General features: G+C 43.4%; 1 protein-coding gene across 2 annotated transcripts in view; it reads left to right on the top strand.

Annotated features, from left to right (window-relative positions):
* The window catches only part of Ca5b (carbonic anhydrase 5B), a 53,461-nt gene extending 45,056 nt beyond the window's left edge, over positions 1 to 8,405 (top strand). For both annotated transcript variants that reach the window (XM_005074212.4, XM_040744081.1), the window contains one exon: positions 6,864 to 8,405. In XM_005074212.4, coding sequence (XP_005074269.1) covers positions 6,864 to 7,043 — 180 coding nt within the window. In that variant the 3' untranslated portion in view covers positions 7,044 to 8,405. The remainder of the gene's footprint in view (positions 1 to 6,863) is intronic.
* Positions 8,406 to 17,427: the final 9,022 nt, after the last annotated feature.

Genomic DNA, 17,427 nt, shown 5'->3' on the forward strand with positions numbered 1-17,427 from the left:
CCTCTCAAATGCTGGTATTACAGGTACACTCTACCATGCCTACTGGAAATAACTGCTACCATAGTAAATGTTATATTAAATTCTATTCTAGAATTATCTATGTGCTGCGCATGCCTACAGTCCTTGTGGAAATGAATTAGACTGGGTTCACTTGAGCAGGGCCTCTTATGCTCATGTGATTATGGAGGCTGAGAAGTCGTCTGGGTTTTTGTCTACTCTTGAAGAACCAGTTTCAGCAGGTCAGAGAAACTGGAGAGGAGATGTGGAGTTGGCCACTACTAAACATATACACAGGAGGCTTATCTGAGGAGGCAAAACTTAATTGTCCATCTTATTTTTCTCTTCCTTCTTCTGCCTCTTTATTTTTTCATATTCCTTTTATACCACCTAAGCTAAAAACTTCTATGCAAGAAAAGATTACCTCACAACCACAATTATATATTTTCCAAAACAAATTAAAATCTTTACACAGGAAGAAATCACATTATGATCACAAGTCACTTAGAAGCACACAAGTGGTTAAACATTTTTCTTTGTGTTAATTTTCCCACCATAACGTCTTCATCCCAAAGCAATGACTCCTTCATTATTAACATAGTTCTAAGCCAGCCAGTTCTTTGTACTGGCGAGTTTGTACTGGCAGTCAGCTGTTTGTGGTTTCAGTGTAGCAAATTCCTACAAAACTTTAAACAAGTGGTCAGCTAACCATCTACTTTTCTTTACACACAACAGGGTCATTTAATTTCCTTTCACAACTTTGGTTTTTTTTTTTCAAGTTGCATATCAAAACCTGTGATTAATTCTGTAAGCTACAGACCAAGGAACTCAGGCCTGACCTCTGGTGTAGGGACATAATTGCCCTCTTTGATCATCAGCCTGCTTTTCCACAGGCAGAATTCATGGGTCTACAATGCATGAAACTTCCTTGTTGTTATTTTCCATCCTTGGCAAATCTCACATGTAACAAAGGGGAAGGTGACTTCTAGTCCATTTTTGCCTTTTTTTCATGTCTTATTACAGCAATTGGCAGAATAACCTAACCCGTTTCCCTAATCATCTGTACTGTCTTAACCACCTGATGTTTAAATCACTGATCCAAGGAAGTGCATTGTTATTATGAAAATCATCTTCATTATGATCTACAAGTAAATTGCTGAGTGAGGAGTGGGATTCTACCACGAAACAATCACACTATAATCCACAACCAAAAAACATCAGATTATCTTAGGTTACCCTATCTTATGACTGGATTAAGGCAGAGGAATCTCGTTTCAAAGCCAATTGAAATGCGTATTTGGGATTTTGCTGTTGAATTTCTCTAATCTTTGCTTCTCAGGAAGTCAGAAAAAAGTTTAGTTTCCCCTTGGTAAAATTGGAAGTCCAGTGTGACTCCATCTTGATTTTCTTTTTCTGAGACAGGGCCTTACTATGCATCCCTTGCTGACCTGGAACTTACTGTACACAGTACAGACCAGCCTGGTCTCAATTCACAGATCTCTATCTGCCTTTGTCTCCCAAGTGCTGGGATTAAGGAACCACCACACCAGCTTCTCCATCTTGATTTTATGTTGCTCTAGTGGGACCCAATGCAGGAACCTAGTCCAAAACAGTATGTTCTCTAATTCCACATAAACTAGTGGTTGAGTACTTGGGAAGTGGCCACTGAAAGATCAGGAGTTCAAGGCCACCCTCAATTATATAGCATTTCAAGATCAGCCTAGGCTATTTAAGATCTTTTCTCAAAACAAAACAAAAAGACAGTTAGCAGTTAACCTTTTACTCTTTTGTTCTATTTACGTTCTCCACAGTGGCTGATACTCTCATAAAAGAAAACCATCTGCTTTGCTCTGGACCCCAGTTCAAATCCTAACCTCTTCTGGGAAACAGACAGACTTAGAAATAAGTTAACCAGCTACCCCATACCCTTAGTCTGATTGATAGAGAAAATTAGCCTTTATAAGAAGAAAGTTGTCCAGGCATTGGTGGTGCACGCCTTTAATACCAGCACTTGGCAGGCAGAGGCAGGTGGATCTCTGTGAATTTGAGGCCAACCTGGTCTACAGAGCGAGTTCCAGGATAAGCCTCCAAAACAATACAGAGAAACCCTGTCTCTAAAAACCAAAAAAAAAAAAAAAGAAGAAGAGGGAGAAAGTTGTAAGTTTAAAAATGTGTCAAACTACATATGAGAATTTACTTTATGATAAAGGTAGCATTATTAATCCCCTAATTGAGAATAAGGCCACTAACACATTTAAAGCCAAATTTGAAGCAAGCTTTAACTAACTATGTGCAAGTGGGATGGGCTCTGGCCAGGTACATACCCAGGTTCCCTGGGAAATGGTTCAGAATCAAGTATGGCAAGGGCTTAAGACAGAAAACCCATAATTCATTGCATTTCCCATCAGGTCCAATTAGAGCCAAGTGTATATTCTGACATATTTCCTGCCTATGTTCCTCCCGCCCACATGTGATCAAGCATTTCCAGTGCAGATGGGTCAAACAAACTTGTTTAGGGGAGTGAAAGCATGTGGTTTGTTATCTCCATAAACAACAGCATAAATATAAATACTTCAGGAACTATCTGTCCTTGGCCAAGGGGCTTGCAGATCAGAGATAGTTTTGCTTCGTGGATTTCTAAGTCATAGTAATTAAAACTTACAATGTAACTTTGGCTCTCACAGCTTCTCATTTAAGTGAGGAAAAAGGAGTGGACATTCTATAAAATATTTGGTAAAGGCAATGCTTGGTGGTAAGCATGATCCTAATAGGTCTTATCAATAAAGGCACGTATCAGATATTGAGGTAAATGATGAAAGATTAGAGAAGTAAAGCAGCAGCCACAGTCACTTCTTACCTTTCCAAATCCTCAGACCAAAAAGGACAAGATCCTGTCTATGCCCCATGTTCTCACTCCCTGTCTCTACCCCATGTTATCACTTCCTTGATCCTCTCTGTACAGGCCTCCAGAACTCTATGGTTAACTAGTGGCTAGCTCTGCCCGCTGATTTTCAGGCACACTTTGTCAGAACACAGAGCACAAACAAAATATCACAACCAAATGGGAATTGGATTTAGCATTCAAACTTTATACAGGAACATATTCTTAATATATTAAATGTAAAAAGTAGCATAATTGGAGCTGGGGATACAGCTCAGTGGTAAACTGCTTGCCTAGCATACTTGAGGCCACACATTTAACCCTTGGTACTACAAAACAGGAAAGCATCATAAAAGTTCATCATAGAGAAATCCTTTCAGAGTGCAAAATGAATGGAGCTCTTTTAAATACAAAAGAAAACCAGAGGTCTGAAGGAACACACGTCGTTCAACTTATGTTGGACTCCATTTAAACATTTCCTTGTGATGAAACTTACAAACATAAGACAAAGTCCATAAGTCTGGCCTTTGTGACCAACACATTTAGTCTGCTATACTCCTATTCTTCATGTTTAAAATTTCATATAGCTCTGAAAAGAAAACCAGAGGGCCAGTGGCCTAAGTGAGGAATTTTCAATAAAAATTTAACATAGTATACTAGTTTGCTTTCTATTTTTTGTGATAAGCACCATGACGGAAAACAACTTGGGAAGGGGAGGATTTGTTTCATTTTACAGCTTACAGCCCCTCACTAAGAGAAGCCAGGGCAGGTGCCAGACATATTGAAACAGAGGCCATGAAGGAGAGCTGCTCACTGGCACGCTTTCCATGGCTTGGTCAACCTGCATTCTTATTGTGCCCAGGATCATCAGCCCAGGGGTGGCATTGCTGACAGTGATCTGGGCTCTCCCAGGTCAATTATTCATCAAGAAAATACCCCCACAAACTTGCTGATGTGTTCATCTGACTCTAGCTTTTGTGAAGATGACAAAAAAACAATCAGTACACGTGGATAATTCAGAAATTAAGCATTTTTTTTTTGGTTTTTTGAGACAGGGTTTCTCTGTGGCTTTGGAGGCTGTCCTGGAACTAGCTCTTGTAGACCAGGCTGGCCTCAAACTCACAGAGATCCACCTGCCTCTGCCTCCCAAGTGCTGGGATTAAAGGCGTGCACCACCAACGCCCGGCAGTAATTAAGCAAATGTTACCTGAGAGTTTCTACACAGTGAATGGTTAATGGGGGAGGGAGAGATACTTTCCTCAGCAGTGTAACTACTGGTAAGGTCCCTATACTCCTGTAAGTGACCCTAATAAAACTCACTGGCTCATATGTTTTTTAAAGGCAAGGAAGTAATTGGGAAGAGGGAAAGTGTTAGATTTTGGAGCACACAGTAAAGAGACAGAAGGCAGGAAAAGAGACCAGAGTTTGACCTCAATGGATGAGACTGCTTATTTCGAACAACAAAAGACAGGCACTCTTCCATGGGATAGAGGTTCTATGTAGGGGAAAAGTTAGCTAGGATCCTTTATAAAGATGGGGGGTGGACTTGGGAATGAGAAAGTTGATGTGGCTTCAGGGAGCTATTGCAGCTATGCAGACTCTCTTTTCTGAATTTGTTTGTCCAAATCAGACATATTATATTGGGAGATGGCTGTCCAGCAAACATTCTTCTATGGGTCATGGCTGACTGATAAGGATGAGCAGGGTCATTTGTAATTTCATGGAAATCCTGTTTTTATGTCCAGGCCCTCTGTTGTCTCAGACTCTGAAACATAGAATAAGTAAGGGACAGGGGCATTAATTCTTTCTTAACTGTTTTGTGCTGGTGGAAGAATCATTGTAAGGGAGAGAGAGAAAAGGTTTTCTGGTGCATGCCTTTGATCCCAGCACTCAGGAGACAGAGGCAGGCGGATCTCTGTGAGTTCGAGGCCAGCCTGGTCTACAGAGCGAGCTCCAGGACAGCCTCCAAAACAATACAGAGAAACCCTGTTTCAAAAAACAAACAAACAAAAATGTTTTCTCGGATTTTTCTTGTTTCTTACAGGGTCTTTTGACTTTAGAGGTATCTTGATTCCTCAAGACTATCTGGTTTTTTTGGGGGGGGGGATCATCTGATTTGAAGACTCTGAGAAGTTGGTAGTCCTCAGTCAGGAGGAGTTGAGTGATAGTTGAGGAGGTAAGGGCTTGAACTCATTGCTGCAATAGATTAGAGAGGAAATTTAAAACAGAAAGACTAGCCAGGCATTAGTGCTGCATGCTTTAATCCCAGCACACAGGAGGTGGCGGCAGGTGGATCTCTGTGTGTTCGAGGCCAATGGTCTACAGAGCAAGTTCTAGAACAGGCTCCAAAGCAATACAGAGAAACCCTGTTTTGCAAAACCAAAAACCAAACCAAAAAAACCCCACAAAGACTGAAAATTTGAGCTAGAACTATCATAATAAAGGGGTTATCCATGTATTCCATGTGCTCCCAAAACCTGTCCATCCCAATGGGGGCTATCTAGCTTGTGATTCATTTCTTTTTTTTTTGCTGTCAGGAATTTTGCTTTATGACATCTGATAAATTCATATAGAAACAGTATTCCTCCAGTAACATAGCATAGGTCTCTCCCTTCTACTATAATGAGATCTAATCCCCATCTAGTTTGTAATACCATGGCTACTAGAGAGTTTGAGTCTGGAATTTTTGTGTCTGCCCCCCCCTCCTTTCCTTCCTTTCTTCCTTCCTTCATTCCTTTCTTTTTTTAAATGTGCTGGGAAGTGGTGGAACATGCCTTGGGAGTCAGAGAGAGGCATATCTCTGTGAGTTCAAGACCAGCCTGGCCTACAGAGAGAGTTCCAGGACAGCCAGGGCTACACAGAGAAAACATGTATATAATCATGTGTTTCATCTGCACACCACAAGAGGGCAACAGACCCCATGGGACTATGGTTATAAACAGTTGGGAGCTGCCATGTGAGTGCTGGGAATTTAACTCAGGACCTCCAGAAGAGCAGTCAGTGCTTTTAACCACCAAGCCATATCTTCAACCCAACTCTAGAGTTTTTTATGCTGTCTTGTACCTGTGTCAGATCAGCCTTGATCTGTTGAGTGAGTTGATTATGTTGGACTTGTTGGAGTTCAAAGGCCATTGATCTCAGGCTCATAGCCCTTGCCACAGTTACTAACAATGTCATCCCTTTTGGTTTGGATAGGGGTGGGCTGATGGTTTATTTTAAAAAGAATCAGTAGGAGTGGAAGTGGGAAGTACTGGGGAGTAGCAGTAAATAGGATCAAACTTTATTATATACATGTAAGAAAATGTCATAATGAAACCCATTATTAGGTATAATTAATATATGCATTTACAATTAATAATGCTGTGTCATTTATAATCTTAATCACTGGTTATTTTAGCACTCAGTATTATTAATTACCTGGGTAAATCATTATGATCTTTATAAATGCATAATTTTTTAACAAAATGGAATCATTTTGTACATACCTTTTTTCTAGTCTTTTCTCTCCATTGATATTCCTCGGAATCAAAGAGATGATGTAACTCACCTTTGGCAAACAGCTAATATGTGGGGACCAGGACCTTTGACCCTCATCTTCAGATCCCAAAGGCTTGACTGATTTCACCTATTCCTGCTGCTGTCACACAACCATGCCAACCAACAACATGGCATTTAAACATTTGCCAAGGGGTGAAGACATCTCACCCAGGAACAAGTTCTCTTTCTGAATACAATTAGAGACAAAGTGTTATAGAATTCTGTAAGTGAAAGCAAGCCAGGTGTGGTGGTGCATGTCTGTAATCACAGAATGACAGAATGTAGGAGACAGAAGCAGGTGGGCCTCTGGGAGTTCAAAGCCAACCTGGTCTACTAATGAGTTCTAAGGGTTACGCAGTGAGATCCTGTCTCAAAACACAATGAAAGTAATTTGTCCATGTACTAGAGATGGTTTTTGATTGATATTCTTAATGTTTTTTGGTTCTAGCTTGAGCAGTTTCGGACCCTGCTTGTCACTTGTGAAGGGGAGAAAGAGAAAAGAATGGTGGACAACTTCCGCCCACTTCAGCCACTGATGAACCGTACTGTCCGCTCATCCTTCCGCCATGATTATGTGCTCAATATACAAGTGAAGCCCAAGCCAGCAGCCAGCCAGGTCACCCCCTAAGATGTTCATATTTAGGCAGCACATTGCTTTAATGCGTATTTGATTAAAATCTTATCTAGTTTATTTGAAAATGCTACATTTAATAATACTTATATGTATACATTTATGTTTTTTTCTTTCATTTTTGTAATATTTCAAAATTCCTATCCTTATAAAGCAAAGACTTGGAGACAAAACAATAAAAACAAAAAACCCATAACCATACAACATCAGGATACCTTAGATTACTTTTTCTTGTGACAGGATTAAGGCAGAGGAGTCTTCATTATGCCAATTGAAATGGCCTATTTGGCATTTTACTGTTAAATTTCTCTGATCTCTGTTTCTCAGAAAGTCAGAGAAAGTTTAGTCTCTGCTTGATAAAATGGAAATATAATGTAAGTGACTCATCTTGATGTTTCTGTTTGGGCCTGATATAGGAGCTTAACCCACAACAAGAGGTACTTGTGAATTTTATTTAATGACATAACCTTTTTTGTTCAAATTGTTAAATTGTCTCATCTTACAGTATTGGTTCCACTCTTAGTTACTATAATTTGGAGCTGCTGATCTCAAAATGGCATTCAAAGGTTATGTGTGCATTTATTAGTTTTCAGAATATTTTATCTGTCTTTTTTTTAAAGATAAGGCTTCTCTAAGTACCCCTGGCTGTTCCAGAACTCAGTATGTAGACCAGTCTAGCCTTGAACTCATAGAGATCTGTTTGCCTTTGCCTCCCAAGCGCTGGGATTAAAGACTTGTCCCACCATGCCTAGCTTTCATTTGTCTTACCAAATGCATTTGCTCTTTGACTGATAATAGTATGTGTCATTGGAATACAAGCAGGACATGCAAGTTATGATATATTCTCATATCTGACATTGTATGAGTATGTGTTCTGTCTTGAGGCAGGCTCTCACTCTGTAGTCAAGGCTAACCTGGAACTCATAGTAATCCTGTTGTCTCAATCTCTCAAGTGCTAGGATTATAGGTGTAAGGTACCACACTATACTATTATGTTTGACACATTTGGCTACCATTTTTATTTTTTTGAAACAAGGCCTTGTCAGAAGGAGGGAAACAAGAAGTATTTGCTAGATAAGCTCCTAGTCACAAGCTGGCCAGCAGATCCCTATGGGGGAAGGGCCCAACAATGTAGGGAAACCTAGCCCATTATGGGGGGGCGCCATTCCCTAGGCAAGAGGTCTTGGATTGTATAAATGTGGAGAGGAAGCTGAGCATTAACAAATGTGCATGTATTATCTCTACTCTTGACTCTGGTAGTGATGTGACTAGCTCTTTCAAGTTTCTGTCACCTTGACTTCCCCACAATGATGGACTGTAACCTGGAATTGTGAACTAAAATAGCCCTTTCTCCTCTAAGTTATTTCTGTCAGGGTATTTTATTACAGCAACAGAAATGAAACAAAAACATGAGATAAGGTATAGGGAGATGGCTCAGTTGGTAAAAGTGTATAAGCCTAACGTATGAGTTCTGATCCCAAGAACTCACGTTAACACACACACACACACACACACACACACACACACACACACACACCAGATGCAATAGTGTGCACCTGTAATTTCAGTACTCTTACTGGGAGATGGAAGGCAGAAACAGGAGAATTTCCCCAAGCTAACAGACCAGCTAATTGACTACTAAAAGTTGTCCTCCAGCCTCTACATGCAAGCTGTGCCACACACACACATACACACATATATACACACCAGAGAAAGAGAAAGAGGGGATTTAAAAGAAAATGGGGGTGTTGTTCAGTAGTACAATGTTTTGCTTAGCATGTACAAGGCCTTGGGTTCAATTCCCATCACCACAAAAAGTAAACATCTTAAGCCGGGCGTTGGTGACGTACGTCTTTAATCCCAGCACTCGGGAGACAGAGGCAGGCAGATCTCTGTGAGTTCAAGGCCAGCCTGGTCTACAGAGCAAGTGCCAGGACAGCCTCCAAAACAATACACAGAACCCCTGTCTCGAAAAAACCAAAACCAAAATAAACATCTTGAAAAATAATTCTGTTAACTTAATGAAATTCATGTATTTCAAATTCTGGTTTTTTCAAAGGGCACACACAAAATATTTACTTTTCAGGGTGCATGAGCTCCCCTCCTAGCCTCTTACACACATTTTACAGACACTGTATTACAGTAACTCTTCCAGATTGGATCAAGAATCAATGTAAAGAATAAGTGAGTTGCCTTTATATCTTAGAGATGCAAATCCATCCTCCTTCCCTCTTCATTCTCTCCCCCTTCCTTGGTCCTTCTTTTTGTTAAACAATAAATTAGGTAATAATAAAATACTAGGTGTTAGTGAAGAAAGGAAGCTGACACAAATCTCCTAAGAAGATACAACCTATGGGAGAAAGGGCCTTCAGGTGAGAGGAAGAAGTCTGGTAGAAAAAAATGCAATATATGGAGATCTAAGCATATCAGGGCCTTAGAGGAAAGGAGAGGTGTCCTACTTAGGGTTACTATTGCTGTGATGAAACCTCACGATTAAAAGCAACTTGGGAATGTAGTGGCTTATTTCACTCACAGTTCCATATAACAGTTCATCATCAAAAGCAGTGAGGGCAGACACTCAAACAGGGCAGGAACCTGGAGGCAGGAGCTGATGCAGAGGTCAGGGGGGATGCTGCTCCCTGGCTTGCTGTTCCTGGCTTACTCAGGCTGCTTTCCTATAGAGCCCAGGACCACCAGCCCAGGGATGGTGCCACCCACAATGTCCTGGGCCCTACCACATTCATCACTAATTAAGAAAATTCCTACGGGCTTGCCTTATGGAGGCATCTTCTCAGTTGAGGCTTCCTCCTCTCTGATGACTCTAGATTGTATCAAGTTGACAGAAAACTAGCCAGCAAAGAGGCTTCACTTTAAAACACGATGAGGAGCTATCTTAAGAGTTTGAATCAGGAGTTGAGATGGCTTCGTGGTTAAGAGCATTCATTGCTCTTGCAGAGGACCTGAGTTTAGTTCCCAGCATTAACACAACCACCTGTAATTCCAGTTTCAGGGAACCTGCTGCTCTGCTCTGGCTTCCAGAGGCTTTCTGCACGCATGTGCTCCACCTAAGCGCGTGGAGACACACTCATAATTTTAAAACTATTATTATTATTCTTTTTTTTTTACAAGACAGGGTTTCTCTATATTGTTTTGTCGGACCAGCCCGGCCTCGAACTCACAGAGATCCACCTGCCTCTGCCTCCCGAGTGCTGGGATTAAAGGTGTGCGCCACCACCGCCCGGCTTATTATTCTTTTTTTGTTATCAATACATCCTGACTGAAGTTTCCCCTCCCCCGACTCCTATCAGTCCACCCTGCTGTCAAAAGAGGCCCAGCTGCCCAGGCTGTGCCCCCTTCTAGCCCTGAGCTCTGGGCGCCTGTACTTCTCTTTCTGCCACCTGGATTGCCCTCTCCCAGAGTCCTTGGGTCTTTCAAATGACACCTGTAATTTGCAAAATGTGGACACAGGTGAGGCCCTTCTCAGCCCCAACAGCCAGCACATCTATGATCATAGTTCCCCTCCTCTTCCTCTGTGTTGCCTGGAAGCCATGCAGATCTTGAGCACCAACCTGCCATCCATACCGACACTTTATGAACTGGGTGATGTGAATGGTGCCTGGCAGCTTGTGTTGCAGCAGCACAGGGGTGCCCTAGCTAGGCCTCATGGCATGGGCACTGCTGCTGTCCTCCCTGGCTGTCGAGGGCACAGCTGGAACACAGGCAGGTAGGTGCTCCTGGCTAAAGTTCCTCAGCTTCTGAGGGTACATGGCCGTGAATTCTTAACCCTCCTGCCTCTACCTCCTGAGCACTGGGATTACAGGCATGTGCTACCATGCCGACTTCGTGTGATGCTGAGGACTGCTCCCAGAGCTGCATACATACTAAGCAAGCACATTACCAGCTAAGCGCCCACAGGCAACCCTCCTTTTGGAGGAACTTTATTTTTAAAATGTTATTTGTTGCTGGCTGGTGGTGGCGGTACACGCCTTTAACCCCAGTACTCAGGAGGCAGAGGCTGGTGGATCTCTGAGTTCAAGGCCAGCCTGATCTACAGAGTGAGTTCCAAGACAACCAGAACTGTTACACAGAGAAACTCTGTCTCAAAAACAAACAAACAAAAATTTTGGATAGAGATACGGTTCACCAGTTAAGAGCACCGGCTGATCTTCCAGAAGTTTGAATCCTGGTACCCAGGTGGTGGCTGACAACTGTAACTCCTGGGGATCAAAGGTCTTCTTTTGAACTCTGACAGTACCAGGTATACAAAGTGGTACACAGACATGCAGGCAAAATATCCATACACACACAAAAAATTTAAAATCAATTTACATTTATTTTGCTCTGAATTTATTCTTTGCAATGGCTTTTACCTTCTGGGTTAGCTTTTTCTCCTGTGCAGTCTCCTCTTCTGGCTTTGGGACAATTTGTTCCTCCTAAGTGAGGCTCATCTCATTGTGGCAGGGGAGCTCACCCACGGGAGCTCACCCTGCTGTCAGCTCTGTAAGTTCAGTGGTACATCTTGGGTGTTTTGTTCACTTGAGTATGTTCCGTAACTAGAGAATCTACTTTCAACCCCTCTTTGGGGGGGCATAGACACTCTGTCCATCTCCACTGTTTGCTCAGGGCACACCCCTACACTCTATCATCATACAGCAGGAATGACACACATTACTTCTTTAAAGTGACATCATATGCATACCCTTGACAGCCTGGGCAGTTTCACAGGTATGCTTAAACAGGCAGATGTGAACCTCTTGATTTACATGATTTTATAGACTTTCTGGGTGTAGAGAGTAGTGAACCATCCTTACAGGTCACCTCAGGCTGCTTCTTGAGGAATCTTGATCACACAAATGTATTTTGTTTTTCTTGTCTTACAAATAAAGCCATGTTAAATTTGAGACTAGTATGATTTGCCATTCACAGCTCTGGTAGTCTGTCACTGGACAACCACTCCTCCAACGAGACCTACTGTACAGACTGAGCATAAAATGGGGAATCAGGCAGGCTAGATAGAGTGCTGATTCTGAGGGAAGGTGACCAGCACCAGAAGCTGGGCCACCAGCTACCTTGGGTCTTGTTGCCAGAAGAGAGCCCTGTGTCACAGTAGGAGCATGTTCCAACATGCCATCAAGCCTCTGGGCCCTTGTGCCTTAAAAGTGTTTTATTTGGGTGGGCATGGTGTGCGTGCCTTTAATCTCAGCACTAAGGAAGTAGAGACAGGTGGATCACTGAGCTTGAAGTCTAGTCTACATAGCAAGTTCCAAAACAGCCAGGGCTACATAGTGAGACCCTGCCTTGGTCACTGTTCTATTGCTGTGAAGAGACACCATGCCCAAGGCAACTCTTATAAAAGAAAGCATTTAATTGGGGGGAGTGCTTACAGTTTCAGAAGGTTAGCCCATTATCATCACGGTGGGAAGCTTAGCAGCAAGCATGGCAGGCTCGGGGCTGAAAAGTAGTTGAGAGCTACATCCTGATCCATAGAGTGAGAAAGACACTGGGACTAGCATAGGCTTTTGAAACTTCAGAGTCCTCCAATGACATCCTTCTTCCAACAAGGCCACACCTCCTCATCGCTTTTAAATAGTGCCCCTCCCTGATGGCTAAGCACTCAAAAACATGAGCCTTGGGGAGTCATTCTTATTCAAACCACCATAGACCTTGTACTTTAAAATACATTTTGTTTGTACTTTCCTATACATGAATTGGCCTAAGTCTGGTCTGAAGGTTGATGTGTGTGTGTGTGTGTGTGTGTGTGTGTGTGTGTGTGTGTGTGTGTGTGTGTCTCATCTCTCTTGTATCCCAGATTGGCCTCCTACTCTCTGGGTAATTGAAGATTACCTCAAATTCCTCATATTCTTGCCTCTGCCTCCCATGTCCTGGAGTTACAAGTGTATTACTTTTCTGTTGTTGTGATAAAATATCCGGAGCAAAAGCAACTTAGAAAAGAAAGGGTTAATTTTGGCTTATGGTTCCCGTGGGATAGAGTCCACAGTGGAACAGAGGGCGTGGTAGAACACAGGAATGGTGGCAGGAGTAGGAAGCTGGCTAATCGCATTTTCATTCACCCAGGAAGCAGTTTCCATTCACACAGGAAACATATAGAGAACAGAAAGCAGATGTATAAATACTCAAAGTCCACCCTCAGTGATGTACTTCCTCCAGCCAGCCTCCACTTCCTAAAGGTTCATTCCATAGCCCTTCCAAATAGTGCCAACAACTGGTGACTGGCTGTTTAAATACATGGTAAGATGGGGGACATTTCTAGTTCCACTCATGCCCAGTTTCACGTGGACTGAACCCAGCGCCTTGTACATTGTTGACAAGCACAATACCAACTGAGCTACCTCCCTAGCCAAAACAAGTTTTGTATGCAAAATATTGCTCATTTCCATTTAGTAGTAGATCGCTGAGCCCCTCCCCCTTTATTACTCTTTACAATGTTAATGGGTTTTCATTCTCATTAGTTGTTTGGACATGTAGGGTATCTATAAAAAGCAACGAGACACCTTTTATCAGATGAGATAGCAACTGGCAAACGCAGAAAGCATTTACTAGAGAAGCAGAAATGGGGAGAAGCAGCCAGTTTCCCAGCACACAATCTTCAGGTGTCAGTAGACAGAGCTGGCTGCCAGCCCCATTCTTCTTTCCCAGGACTACATGGTGTGGGGTAGGATTGCACAGACATTCCAAGCTCACCTAGTGGAAAAGCAGAGCAAGGTCATGCAGAGGTGTCACAAAGCAGGCATATTTCTCACAGGTAGCTACAAGGCACAAGTGAGTTAGTTCTAGGACCATTTGTGAGCTGCTCCCCCAAAGCTTCCTGGGGTAGATGGGGTCTGGACAGCATCTTCTTCACTACTGTCAAAGCTGAACCCGCCCCTCCAAGGGCTTCTGTCTCCAGGTTGTATACCTCCAGGGCTGGAGGACTCACCAGTCAAAATTGAAAAGGACATCCTGCTATGAACAGAGTGGAATAAAGTTTGGGCTGTCCAGAATAGTTCCTTCCTAATTGAAATGGGACATTCCAAAGGAAGGGCCAGCGCAATATCCAGGCTATTTGGGGCAGGCCATGCTTTGCCAGCAGATTCTACAATTACTGTAAAGAAGTATAGGTAATACAGGAGGGAGAACTGCATAGGTTAAGTGTCACCCAGAGAGATATTCTGCTCATGGGATAGGATAAAGTTGACTATTCTAAAGCTAGGCATTTCTTTCCCAAAAGTTTAGGAAGACATTTTTTTTCTTTATTGAATTCAAATGATAGTAATCTTAGTTTGGAAACAGAATTGGCTTTCAGGGCTCCTTCTGTAAAGAAATTAACTCGAGCAATTCAAACTTGTTTCCTGAAAATGAATTCAGTAATTAACTTGAAAATAAATGTCTTACTCCAATTGAAGGAGATTTACATTCATTTATCAATCATAATAAAATGAAATCTACATCTGTGTCTTTTTAAAAAAAAGTTGAAACATCTTCCCGGAAGATACGCTTTTTGTTGTAAGTGGCAGTCACATGCAGTGCAAGTTGCAACCACTAAAGCTGTGATGCTTTCCAAACGGCAACAATTTGAAGTACAAATTGTAGTCACAGGGATCTGTATGCACTAGGTGAATCACGTGGCTGCAATCACCAGTGCCATCCAGAGCTGTTTGTAGTTTTGGGCTATTTTTGCCCAATCTCACAAAACGTTAAGATTTATGCAAGGGCTAGGCATGTAGCGTGAACTCATAATCCCAGCACCTGGGATGAAGAAACGGGTGGATCAAGAGTTCAAAATCATGCCCGGCTATCTAGGGGATTTGAGACTACATGAGACCCTGTTGGCAAGAAACAAAAATAAATAAAAGAAGCATACAAGTGAAGAAAGCCAGGCCAGCATACTGGGGTGGATGTGAAATGCACCGGAACGTGGCACTGCCAGTGCGAACCCATATTTGGTAGGAGAGTCGGGAAGTTTTCACACTGGCATGATGATAATCACGCATTCACGGCTTATGTTTGGGGTACAATTGCTAAGCATTGCGTGCAGGTTATGAAGGGACTCTGGCCTACCCAGGCATGGCAAACACAGCTCTGGCAGGCCTTGCCCTTTTCCCCATTCCCTCTTCCTTGTTAAAAAAAAACCAAAAAAAAAAAAAAAGCCGCAGATTACATTCCTAAAGCTGGCCACCAAGGTCTATTCTCTTCTTTGGCCACTCCCTCCTCCTGAGGCTGACTACCAAGTTCCAGCTGCCAAAGTATTGCTGTCCAGCAATCAAAAGTCCCCTTGACTCACTGAATTAGCATGGCAAAGTAAAATAAAAACCTCACCTTTGTTGTTATTTTGTAAAAGTTTAAAAATTAGAAAAAGGAAAAGCGTTACGAGATGGGAACTGGGACCGGCGCAATACAGCACAGAGCCACAGAGTGTACAAGCCATAGTTTATTCCAATGGCGGGAAAGCGAGAAGGAGGGGAGACAGACTGGGGGAGGGGTAAGAGGAAGAGTGAAGGAGCACGAGAGTGGAGAAGAGTGAGAGAGTAAGTGGGCGGGGAATCTGGCCTTTTAAGGGGGTCCTTTACACCTCCGTGCAGGCTGTAAGCATGGAACCCTGGGCTGGCCAGAGTGCTGCCTGAGTGCATTCTGCCAGGTAATAGGGGCAGGCCAGTATGATGCCTGAACTTTTCAATCTTAACATGGGGTTTCCTCTTGTACCGTTGTCAACCACCATTTGCCTATGTACCACATCTGTCTCCTCTCTATCCAGAGGCAGTCCTTAGTCCCTCCAGGACAAATACCCCTGCCCCCTTTCCCTTGCTCCCTTCCTCTTCATTCCCCATCTCCTATTCCTGCCCTCTGTCCCTCTGGGGAAAATAAATCTCTTGTGCTGAGAACTTGGTCTTGGGGGTCCTGAGCTGATACTTTTCCTTTCGGTATAGCACGGGCTGTCTTTTTACTTTTTTTTTATTTAAATAACATTTTTCCATTTATTTTACATACCAACCAGTTTCCCCTCCCTCCTCTCCTCCTGTCTTCTCCTCTTTCCCATTTGCCCCCTCCCCATTCACTCCTCCCTCTCCATTCAGAAAAGGACAGACCTCCCTTTGGCTTGTAGGAAGCACAGCACTTCAAGTTAAGGAAGGACCAAGCTCCTCCCCTTACATCCAGGTGGGGCCGGGTAATCCTGCTTGGGGAACAGGTTCCCAAAAGCCAGCTAAGCACAAGGGACAGGTCCTGATCTCACTGCTAGCAGCCGTACAAACAGACCAAGCTACACAACGGTCACCTGAGAGACCAAAAATTAAAATTAATAAAAGTTTAAAGACTTGGGCTGCGGAACCTATGCAGAAAGAAAGGGAATTTCTAATAAAAATAACTAAAAATTGACCCCCTAACCAGGAGTATGTGACTAGGATCCTGAGCTCAGCTCTCAGAGAAAGGGAGTTAGCTCCCCACCACCTGTGTCAACATTCCTTTGTCCTAGAGAAAACCAGATAACCCCTAATTGCCGGTTGTAGGGATTCTGCTTACAGGCTTGCTTCCCCCTGGCTTGCTCAGCCTGCTATCATACAGAAGCTAGGACCACCAGCCCAGCCACAGCACCACCCACAACGGGCTGGCCCCTTCCCCATCAATCACTAAGTAAGAAAATGCCCTACAGGTTTGCCTACAGTTTTGATTTTTTTTTTCGACCTTGTTACTGACTTTATTATTAGCAAGGGTTTCCTTTTGTGTGTGTGTGGTTTTACGAGACAGGGTTTCTCTGTATTGTTTTGGAGGCTATCGGTCCAGCCTGGCCTCGAACTCACAGAGATCCGCCTGCCTCTGCCTCCCGAGTGCTGGGATTAAAGGCATGCGCCACCACCGCCTTTGTAGGCCAGCCTGGTCTACAAAGTGAGTTCCAGGACAGCCTCCAAAGCTACAGAGAAACCCTGTCTCGAAAAAAAAAACAAAAAAAAAACCCAAAAAAACAAAAAAACCCGGACAAAACAAGCCGGGCGTTGGTGGCGCACGCCTTTAATCCCAGCACTCGGGAGACAGAGACAGGTGGATCTCTGTGAGTTTGAGACCAGCCTGGTCTACCGAGCGAGTTCCAGGACAGCCTCCAAAGCCACAGAGAAACCCTGTCTCGAAAAAGAAAAAAGAAAAAAAAAGCGGACAAAACATTTGCGGTTGGAGCCACCTTGAGTGACAAGGAGGAGGCGGAGTCTTAAGCTCTGCCCGAGGCTCTGATTGGTGGAACCATGGAGAGCCACCGGGCCTGAGAGCGTTTCCCGAGGAACGCAGCGGGAATTTAGAGTTCCTAGGTGAAAGGGGCGGGGCGGAGCGGGGCGGGGCGGAACCAGGCTTTAACTCCTTGAGTTCCGGGCACCGCCTGATGGCGCAGAGGCTAAGG

This window comes from Mesocricetus auratus, unplaced genomic scaffold (genome assembly GCF_017639785.1).
Source record: "Mesocricetus auratus isolate SY011 unplaced genomic scaffold, BCM_Maur_2.0 Super-Scaffold_100003, whole genome shotgun sequence".
Taxonomy (NCBI): domain Eukaryota; kingdom Metazoa; phylum Chordata; class Mammalia; order Rodentia; family Cricetidae; genus Mesocricetus; species Mesocricetus auratus.